The sequence below is a fragment of the Piliocolobus tephrosceles genome, chromosome 21, assembly GCF_002776525.5.
Source record: "Piliocolobus tephrosceles isolate RC106 chromosome 21, ASM277652v3, whole genome shotgun sequence".
NCBI classification, from domain to species: Eukaryota; Metazoa; Chordata; class Mammalia; order Primates; family Cercopithecidae; genus Piliocolobus; species Piliocolobus tephrosceles.
In genome coordinates this window covers 52,645,825-52,656,182 of record NC_045454.1, presented here as the reverse complement: position 1 = coordinate 52,656,182, position 10,358 = coordinate 52,645,825, and the positions used below count along the sequence as shown (strand labels likewise).

The 10,358-nt window shown below is 58.1% G+C and overlaps 1 protein-coding gene across 5 annotated transcripts in view; it reads right to left on the bottom strand.

Moving 5' to 3' along the window:
- Window positions 1-7,276, bottom strand: part of PLPP2 (phospholipid phosphatase 2) — a 12,608-nt gene extending 5,332 nt beyond the window's left edge. Inside the window, exons 1-4 of one of the 5 annotated variants that reach the window (XM_026457264.2) lie at window positions 6,803-7,078; window positions 6,032-6,036; window positions 3,436-3,587; window positions 2,919-3,196 (exon numbers count right to left, since the gene is read on the bottom strand). In XM_026457264.2, coding sequence (XP_026313049.1) covers window positions 2,919-3,196; window positions 3,436-3,587; window positions 6,032-6,036; window positions 6,803-6,909 — 542 coding nt within the window. In that variant the 5' untranslated portion in view covers window positions 6,910-7,078. The other 4 variants (XM_026457261.1, XM_026457260.1, XM_026457262.1 and 1 more) reach the window with 4 other exon arrangements.
- Between the last annotated feature and the right edge of the window lie 3,082 nt (window positions 7,277-10,358).

The following is a 10,358-nucleotide window of genomic DNA, read 5'->3' as shown; positions in this document are numbered from 1 at the left end:
GGGAGTCCCAGGCTGCAGTGAGCTGAGATCACTGCACTCCAGCCTGGGCAACAGAGTGAGCCTCTGTCTCAAAACAAAATCAGAGATTGGACAATACACTAAAAAACATGGCCCGATTTTATGCTAGGTATAAGACACTTACTTTAGAGTCAGAGACATAAACAAGTTGAAAGTCCAAGAATGGGGAAAAAAATATTATAAGCAAACAGTAACAAAAAGAGAACCAGAATAGCGATATTAATATCAGACAAAATAGACATCAAGATAAAATTGAGACAAAACTCATATATATCATTCTATGATGATGAAATGGTCAATCTATCAAAAAGATATAACAATTACAGGCCGGGCGCGGTGGCTCAAGCCTGTAATCCCAGCACTTTGGGAGGCCGAGATGGGCGGATCCCGAGGTCAGGAGATCGAGACCATCCTGGCTAACACGGTGAAACCCCGTCTCTACTAAAAAATACAAAAAAACTAGCCGGGCGAGGTGGCGGGCGCCTGTAGTCCCAGCTACTCGGGAGGCTGAGGCAGGAGAATGGCGTGAACCCAGGAGGCGGAGCTTGCAATGAGCTGAGATCCGGCCACTGCACTCCAGCCTGGGCGACAGAGCAAGACTCCGTCTCAAAAAAAAAAAAAAAAAAACAATTACAAAGGTAAATATACTAAACAACAGAATCACAAAATACATAAAGCAAAAACTGACAGAATGCTACAGCATGGATGAACTTCAAAAACATTCAAGAATGCACTAACTTATGCAAAAATTAGCCGGGCGTGGTGGCAGGCGCCTGTAGTCCCAGCTACTCGGCAGGCTGAGGCAGGAGAATGGCATGAACCCTGGAGGCAAAAAACATTTTTTTTTTTTTAAGTCTCATTCTCTCACCCAGACTGGAGTACGATGGCATAATCTCGGCTCACTACGTCTGCCTCCCAGGTTCAAGTGATTCTCTCCCTTGGCCTCCCGAGTACCTGGGATTATAGGCGTGCGCCACCATGCACGGATAATTTTTGTATTTTAAGTAGAGGCTGGGTTTCAGCATGTTGGCCAGGCTGGTCTTTAACACCCGACCTCAGGTGATCCACCCACCTTGGCCTCCCAAAGTGCTGGGATGACAGGTGTGAGCCACCTTGCCTGGCCCCCCTGACATTTTTTTAATTTAGAAAAAGAAAAAGAGGGGCTGGTCGCGGTGGCTCACACCTGTCATCCCAGCACTTTGGGACGCCGAGGTGGGTGGATCATGAGGTAAGGAGTTCAAGACCACAGTGACCAACGTGGTAAAATCCTGTTTCTACTAAAAACACAAAAAAATTAGCCGGGGATGGTGGCTGGCGCCTGTAGTCCCAGCTACTGTGGAGGCTGAGGCAGGAGAATCGCTTGAACTCGGGAGGCGGAGGTTGCAGTGAGCCAAGATCGCACCACTGTACTCCAGCCTGGGCAACAGAGCAAGACTCTGTCTCAAAAAGAAAAGAAAAGAAAGAAAGAGTAAAAGAGACAAAAGACCACATTAGCGTATGATTCCATTTATATGAAACATTAAGAACAGGCAAATCCGCAGACAGAAAGTAGGATGGTGGTGGTTCCGAGGCGCTGGGGGAGGAGCGACAGCTAATGAGCACAAGGGTTCTTTTTCTTTTTTCTCTTCTTTTCTTTCTTTTCTTTTTTTGAGACAAGGTCTCACTGTGTCTTCCAGGCTGGAATACAGTGGCATGATCTTGGCTCACTGCAGCCTCTGCCTCCCGGGTTCAGGGGATCCTCCTGCCTCAGCCTCCACAGTAGCTGGGAGTGCAGTGCACCCCATCACGGGGCTGGGACTGCAGGTGCACCCCATCGTGGCTGCTCATGTTTTGATTTGTTGTAGAGACGGGGTTTTGCCACGTTCCCCAGGTTGTGGGGTTTCTTTTTTGTTTTTGTTTTTGTTTTTTGAGACGGAGTCTCGCTCTGTCGCCCAGGCTGGAGTGCAGTGGCCGGATCTCAGCTCACTGCAAGCTCCGCCTCCCGGGTTCACGCCATTCTCCTGCCTCAGCCTCCTGAGTGGCTGGGATTACAGGCACCTGCCAACGCGCCCGGCTAATTTTTTGTATTTTTAGCAGAGACGGGGTTTCACCGTGTTAGCCAGGATGGTCTCGATCTCCTGACCTTGTGATCTGCCCGCCTCGGCCTCCCAAAGTGCTGGGATTACAGGCTTGAGCCACCGCGCCCAGCCTGTGGGGTTTCTTTTTGATGTGACAAAAATATTCTGGAATTAGGACGAGGAGATGGCTGCACAACATTGTGAATGTACAAAAAATGAATTGTACACATTACAATGGAAAAAACTGTGAATTTTATCTGACACAAATTTTATGTCAATTTTTAAAAAGGACAACAATTAGGTGAAAAATTTAAGGACTTATCAGTATAGATAGTAAGAAGGTAGTGCAGAAGGCTGGTCGCGGTGGCTCATGCCTGTAATCCCAGCACTTTGGGAGGCCGAGGCGGGCGGATCACAAGGTCAAGAGTTTGAGACCAGCCTGGCCAACATGGCGAAACCCTGTCTCTACTAAAAACACAAAAACCAGCCCGGTACAGTGGCACACGCCTGCAATCCCAGCTACGAGGGGGGCTGAGGCAGGAGGATCTCTTGAACCTAGGAGGCGGAGGTTGCAGTAAGCTGAAATCACGCCACTGCACTCCAGCCCGGGCAACAGAGCGAGATTCCATCTCCAAAAAAAAAAAAAAAAAAAGATAGTGCAGAAAAGGGCAGAGCGTGAAATTTAGGGGAGACGGAGACAGAGCATGCTCCCCTCTGCCTCCCAGTGTCTGCAGGGCCCACGGAACCCTGAGGTCTGGCTCCTGCCCGACCAGCTGCCTGCTGCCTCCCAGCGTCTTCAGCTCCCATTCCCCCCAAGAGTGAAGGCTGCTAGTCCACACCCACCTGGCCTCGGTGACGTCCGCAGGGTTTCCCCTGCACACTTTCTCCAGCTGCACATAGACCGAGCAGTTGATCCGGCTCCAGTCAGGGTCGCAGACGGCCAGGAAGTTGGGCCGCAGACGCCCGATCATGTACTTGGCCAGGTCTGTCAGAGACTGGCTCACGGCAGCCCCGAACAGGAAGGCCCCCAGCACCTTGTAGACAGCAGCCACGTAGTTGTTGAAGTCGGAGCGAGAATAGAGCCGGTCTGTGTACACCAGGTAGGCCTCCCCAGCCGAGACCTGCAAGCGGGGCAGCCGCAGGAACCCTCACTCCTCCCCACGGGCCTCCCCAAAGCTGCTGGAGAGCTGAGGACTCGAAAGGGGGCCCTATTACCCACAAGTACCACTCGGGGCAAGGCTGTGTCCCCCAGGCCCCCACAGACCTCCAGGGCAGGGCTGTGCCACCCCGTCAGGCCCCCAGGGTAAAGCTATGCCCACCCCGTCCCCCTCCCAGTCCCTCTGAGCCCCTCCTGCCTTACAAGGACGATGGTGGCCGTGGTGGTGACCCCAGCCATGAGCCCATGGGTGATGGTATCTGGACGGTAGGGGTACCGGATGGAGTCATCCGCACAGTAAAATCCTCGCTTATACGGGGCGTTCACCAGCGTCAGGATAGCGAAGGGCAGGGAGGCTGGTGGGGAAGAAAAGCCTGGGAGCTGTGAGGTTCTCTCACCAGCTGGGCCTTGGGGCCCCACGCACCTGCCTTGGGGCCTTGGCCTGAAGGTCTCCCACCTCTACTCCCACCAAACAGCAAGGAAGAGCTTTTTCCACAGCACGTGGGAGGCCCAAGTGACACTCGCTTTCCCATCCCCCTCAGACAAACAAACTCCCCAGGCCCTGTCCCCTCACAGCCTCACAGCCTCCTTTCTGCTGCTTGAACAAACCCAGCACACACCCACCTCAGGGCCTTTGAACAGGCACTTCTCTCTGCACAAAATATCTTTTTCTTTTTTTCTTTTTTTTTTTTTAAACGGAGTCTCGCTCTGTCCCCCAGGCTGCAGTGCAGTGGCCGGATCTCAGCTCATTGCAAGCTCCGCCTCCCGGGTTCACGTCATTCTCCTGCCTCAGCCTCCCGAGTAGCTGGGACTACAGGCGCCCGCCACCACGCCCGGCTAATTTTTGTATTTTTTTTTAGTGGAGACGGGGTTTCATTCACTGTGTTAGCCAGGATGGTCTCGATCTCCTGACCTTGTGATCCGCCCGTCTCGGCCTCCCAAAGTGCTGGGATTACAGGCGTGAGCCACCGCGCCCGGCCTTTTTTTTTAATTTTTAAAAGTAGCAACAGGGGTCTCATGTTGACCAGGCTGGTCAAAAACTCCTGGGCTGGAGTGATCCTCCAGCATCAGCCTCCCAAAGAGCTGAGATCACAGGTGTGAGCCAATGTGCCAGGCCCCAAAGTAGTTCTAACTTACGTGCCAGGCCCCAGAGTAGCTCTGAGTAACTTCCACTCTCAGTTTCATCTCCCCTCCCGACCGTCCACGCCAGCGCCACTCTCACAGAAGGAAAGGTTTGCTCTTTTTCCCTCTTCCACGTGCAAATCCCACGTGGAATTATGCAGTCACGCGTGGGACACTGACAGTAATTTCCCCCATCCACCCACCGGCACCAGGAGGCACCTGTCGTGTTCAGGGCACAGTCCCCGGACCCTGATCAGGGCCTGGCCAGAGCAGATGTTTAATAAACATCTGTTAAAATAAGGCGGGACTTATTTTAACCTAAAACCTGGCCAGAGAAGTCAGGAAAAAAACAAGGAAGGGGCACAGCTGAGATGCCTTTGTTCACACACTTGCCCCTTCATCGATCCTCATGACAGGCCACAGGCCAGCCACATGGTGACCAGGACAGACCCAGCTCTGGCCTCAGGGATCAAAGACACATTCAGGAGCCACTGGTGGAAGGTGTTGCCATGGCACTGGGGCTCCTGGGGCCCTGCTGAGCTGCGGGTGGCCAGGGAAGCAGGAGTCAGCGACGGAGGACAGGGGCAAAGGGCAGCTCCCTATTCCATGGGGCAGGTGCACAACAAAGCCCGCATCAGCTACCCCAGAGACAAACCAAGGCAGGGCATCCTTTGGCCCAGCAGGGCAAGTACAAAAGGGTGTGGCTTTTCTAAGTTCTGAATGTCAGCGGGGGGGCAGGGAGCCTCACACTCTTCCCGACATGCCAATTTCAAGGGCCCTAGGACACCGTACACCTTCCACGCTGGCTAAGTCTGGGGAAATAAGCCAGTGAAGACAACAGAGGTCTGCCTCACAGAGCAAGAAAGGTGGAGGGAATGCAGAATAGAATGGGCAGGCAGGGCACGGTGACTCACGCCTGAAATCCCAGCACGGTGGGAGGCCGGGGCGGGCGGATCACGAGGTCAAGAGATCAAGACCATTCTGGCCAACATGGTGAAACCCCATCTCTACTAAAAATACACAAATGATCTGGGCGTGGTGGCGTCCCAGCTCCTCGGGAGGCTGAGGCAGGAGAATCGTTTGAACTCAGGACACCGAGGTTGCAGTGAGCCGAGATCGCACCGCTGCACTCCAGCCTGGCGACAGAGCGTGACTCAAGGGAAAAAAAAAAAAAGAAGAATGGGCAGCGCCGGGGCCTGGAGGCGGGACAGTGGCTGGAGGAGCAAGCACTGTGGCAGGACTGCCCAGAGAGCTGGGATGTAAGACCCCGGCTTCTGCTCCTGCACAGGAGGGGTTGGAGCTGCTGTAAGGGAGGAGAAAGGCCTTGGAGGAGGCTCCTGCAGTTGCCAGCGGGGTGGAAAGTCAGGGTTACAGGATGCTGAGAAGGGAGTCCAGCCCCTACCCACAGCTCTCACGAGGCAGAGGCTCACACAGGTTAGCCTCCGTTTCCGACTTCCTTGCCCCAGCAACTCCAACTAGAGACTCCGACGGACGCCGGGCTTCCCTGTGCCTGGAAAGCTCTCCCTGGGGTCCCCAGAACAGACACCTTCTCTTCATTTAGCCCCCTGGGAGCCTTCCCGCCCTCACACTGCCCTCACGCCAGCATCTGGAACCTCAGTGTTGACTGAACTGTGATGTGCGTGAGCTTCCAGAACGGAGGTGCACTTGGCCTGGCCACCACCCCTGGCACACAGCAGCAACACCCAACCCCATCTCGGCTGTACCTCCCGCTGCTGTGTGGCCTCCCGCTGCTGTGTGACCTCCAGCAGGTGACTCAGCACCTCCCTCACAGGCTGTTGTAAGGGAAATGTTTTCGCTTTTGCAGGTTGCTTAGTGCCTGGCATACAGAAAGTGCCACCTAAATGTTTAAATAAATAACACCACAGGTGCTCGGGAAATGGCACCAGGGCTGGCAGACACCCCACAGGGACTTCTTGCTGTACCTGGCCCGCCCTAAAAAGGGTCTCCTTCGGGAGGTAAGAGGACTTGGCCTCTGCTGTGAGATGGCAGAGAAGCAGGAAACACGTTGGTGGGGAGGACACCCCCAGGGATGGAATTCTGGGGCCATTGTCTGTTCAGCCACAGAGCAAACACTCGGCCTTTGTTCCCGGGACCCTGCGGGAGGGGGGCCTGCCCCCAGTCTGGCCCGCAAACCCGCCGGACAGGTTTGGTTCTCCCGGCACCCCCCAACCCCGTTCACCCGAAGCCCGGGACCCAGACTTTTATCTCCAAGTGTCTCCCCTGCCTGAGCCGGGAGGGCGGCTGGACATCCCCGCACATGCAGGGGTTCGAATCCCACCGACGCACTGGGTGCCAGCGCTGAGGGTCGGCCCTCTCCGTGCGCACGGGGAGCGCCCACCCCAGGGGCGGAGGCGCGGACGTCCTGCCGGGGTAACCCGCGGCCGCGCCCACCTCCCGGCCCGCCGGGGCCGCCGCCCGCATGAATCACCGCCCGGGCGGGGCGGGGGGAGGCGCGCTCGGTCTCTCCGCAGTGACTTCCTGCTGCGGGGGCGGGGGATGCTGGCCCCAGCTCCCCGGGCCTTTCGCGACCCCCATCCCCCCGGGCCTGGGACGGCGCGCGCGGTGGGGGGCGCGGAGGGAGGTCTGGTCCCGCCTCCAGGGTCCTCGGAGGGACCAGGGCGTGCAGCCTCCCCGTTCTCCTGCAAACTTGCGCGGAGCCGGGGGCGTGTCCGTCCCGGGAGGGTCCCCCCCACACCCGGGTCCCGCGGCTCTTACCGACCAGTAAGCACAGCACGTCGAGCAGCACGAAGACCCACCTCCGCTGCATGGTCCCCGCGACCCCCGACGCCCGTCCCAGCGCGTCCCGTCGCGTCCCGGCCCGGCCGCGGGGTCACGTGGGCGCGGCGCCCGCCCCAAGCGGAGGGGAGGGGAGGGGAGGACGGGGGGGGGGGGGCGGGGGGGGGCGCGGCGGGGCGGGGAGGGGAGGGGAGCGGCGGATCGGGGAGGGGAGCGGCGGGGAGGGGAGTGGAGGGGAGCGGCGGGTCGGGGAGGGTCGGGTCGGGGAGGGCAGGTGAGGGGAGGGAGCGGCGGCCCCGGAGCGCACGGACTCTGCCCCCGCCGGCCCGCGGCGCCGAAAGGAGCGGGTGGGGCGAGCGTGCAGGCACCACGGGGCCCTCGTGCGTCCGCCTGGAGTCCCGGCCCTGATCCGGGGTGTGAGGTCGTCAGAGGCCGGAGGTTCCCGCGCGTCGGGCCTCGGAGCCCCGGGGGGACGTGGAGAAGGAAGACGCGGAGCGAGCGGCGGGACCGGCAGGGGCGCAGGACGGGTCCCCCCACTTTCCTCCTCAGGAAGTGGCAGCCGCGCTGTGCACCTCGAACCCTCCGACAGCAGGAAGCACCTTCACGTTGAAGGGGCGACGTGGCTTAATCAGAGGAGTTTCTTTTCTCCTCACACTCAGAATCCTGCCCTGGCACGTTAGGAGCTCGAGTTCCTCGGGACCCACCTTGCGACGGTGTGGGGGTCCCCGGCGCACCCGGAACCCAGGCCCCGTTCCTGGTGGCGCACTTGCCCTCCCGTTTCACAGAAGAGCGCAGGGGCGCCAGGAGCAGGGACCCCATGAAATGGCGCCGGAGTCTGTGCCCCTACCGGGTCCTGGGGAGCCCTGAGCCCCCACCGGGTCCTGGGGAGCCCTGAGCTGACGGTGCCTGGGGATTGAGGGCACCCAAGCCAGGGAAACCGAGGCCCAAGGGGCCCACACTGGGTCCTTTCGGCTGGGACCACCCGGGAGGCCTCAGGAGTGTCAGACCCACGTTTCCGGAGTCCAGCCTTGACCTCTGCCACTCACGGTCACGTACTGGGAAGTGGCAGAGCTGGGATCAGAAACAAGGCTGCTGGGCCCCAGGATCTGCCGCCACCCTGAACCTCCTCTAAAACCTGCTCAGCACCATCAGCCCCCTGCCCCAACAACACCAAAACAGGGTGCATCTCAGCAATGGACTTCAACTGGGAGCTCCTCGACCCTGCTTCCTGGGTCCTGGATGGTCAGACACCTGCAGGTGGGGCGGGGGGCGTCGTGAGGGGATTCCATGGGTAAGGGGCTCTTGGGAGACAGCAAAGACACCCAGTGTGGTGCTGGATGGGAAGACGGTGCAAGCTGGCAGGCTTTAGGTTCCCCTGCTGCACTCACGGTGAGGCAGGGGCTCTAGCTCCTGTTGGAATTAGGGTCGCGAGGGTTACCGTGCCCGGCATAAATGCTACATAAACGCAGGCTTCAGCATCACTACTGCGCTTCCCCCACACTTTAGCCTGTCTGCAAATGACCACTGCTGTCAGTGTAGTCTTGACGGCCCACCCACCTTTTCTGCTAAGATGGAGAGGGTGCAACGTCTACTGGAGTCAAGGAAAAGCAGGGTTCTTGACTGAGCACCTACTGTGTGCTGGGGAGCAGGGAGAGGTCATGTGGAGGGGCTTGCCATGTGGGAGGGGGGAAGACAGTGGGGGCTGTGGGATTGGGCCAAGCCAGGAGGAAGAGATCCGGGAGAGGGGTGGGGTCGACCTGGGAGGATAGAGGGTGGAGGTGAGGCTGGAGGCTGCTCCCCCTTCCATCCTTCCCCTTGGGTGGGGATTTGGGTCAGCCCTTAAAATCCCTGGGCAGGATAAGGATTAAAATCTGGTGGGGGAAGCAAGAATTAGCATTAGGGTCAGGATTGGGGTCGTCTCCTACATATGCTGACTGCGGTCCACCACACTTCAAGGAACTTCTTGTCAGAGCTTTCAGAGCTGGATCTGCTGCTGCCCCCAGCTGCCCAGTCCTCCCTTACAGGAAGAACCTGAGGCCAGTGCAGCTCCCAGCAGGGACAGAGCCTGACCTGGAGGCCAGGCCTCAGTGGCTTTCTCCTTCACCTGCAGATGGCAGAGCTGGAAGCGGGTGGTGGTACAAGGCCCCAAGCTGGGTCCCCTAGAGACAAGACCACCCCTGGGGGCCAGGTCGCCACCCCCAGGCAAGCAAGCTCGCGGGTTCAGCAGCTGCAGCTCCCACCTCTTGCCCAGCACTGGCTCTGCCACCTTGGTGCCTCATTGCAACCTGGATAGCTCCAGGCTGTTTCCAAATGGACTCTGTGGAGACTTGAGATAACCTGTGAAGTGGGCAGAAGGGGGCCTGGCACACAGTAGGTGCCACCTAAGTGCAGCCACCCACTACACCTGCCATTGCTTTCTGTGCTTCTCTGGGACTTGAGAGGTGAATTACTTGCCCAAGGTCAGAACAGGAGTTGTCTCCCAGGTTTCTGACCCAGGGCTCTTGGAGTCAAACAGGTGCCCGTCAGTGGGTTTGACGTGCAGGCAGTGGGCAGCAAAGGCTGAGGGGGTGGATGGTATGGAAAGACAACTAAGGTATCCCTCTGTCTGTCTGCATAAAGGGGGCGAGACAGGAGCTATCACCTGGGATTGTAGAGAAGATTAAACAGTTTGTGAAATGCTTGACCCGGGGCCAAACATTAGGAAACATCATCTGAGGGTGAATTGAACAAAATACAGTGCAAGTAGGTATCATGTGTCTGCCGGGTTAAGATGTAAAAGGTCCTTCTTCCTGGGGTCAAGATTTAAAAGGGTTGGAAACTGCTGCCTTCGAATTCAGAATCCGGAACCCATGAATTCAGAATCCCACTCAGACTTTGCAATCCCTGGCGTGCCTCTTAATTGAGTGTCACCTTCCAGTCAGGGACAGGGTAACCCTCCGAGTTTCAGCACCGCGAGTCTGCTGTGCTCTGTGAGGGTCTTCACCGGGTCACAGCAGAGAAAACCACACAGCAGGAGTCCTGGATGCAGCTGCCAGAGCCCCTCGTGCAGACAACGCGGGACGCAGCCATCACAGCCTCTTGTGCAGACAACCCGGGATGCAACCTCCAGAGCCCCTCGTGCAGACAATCCGGGACGCAGCCGCCCTGCCAGAGCCTCTTGTGCAGACAACCCAGGATGCAGATGCCACAGCCCCTCGTGCAGACAACCCGGGATGCAGATGCCACAGCCCCTCGTGCGGACAACCCGG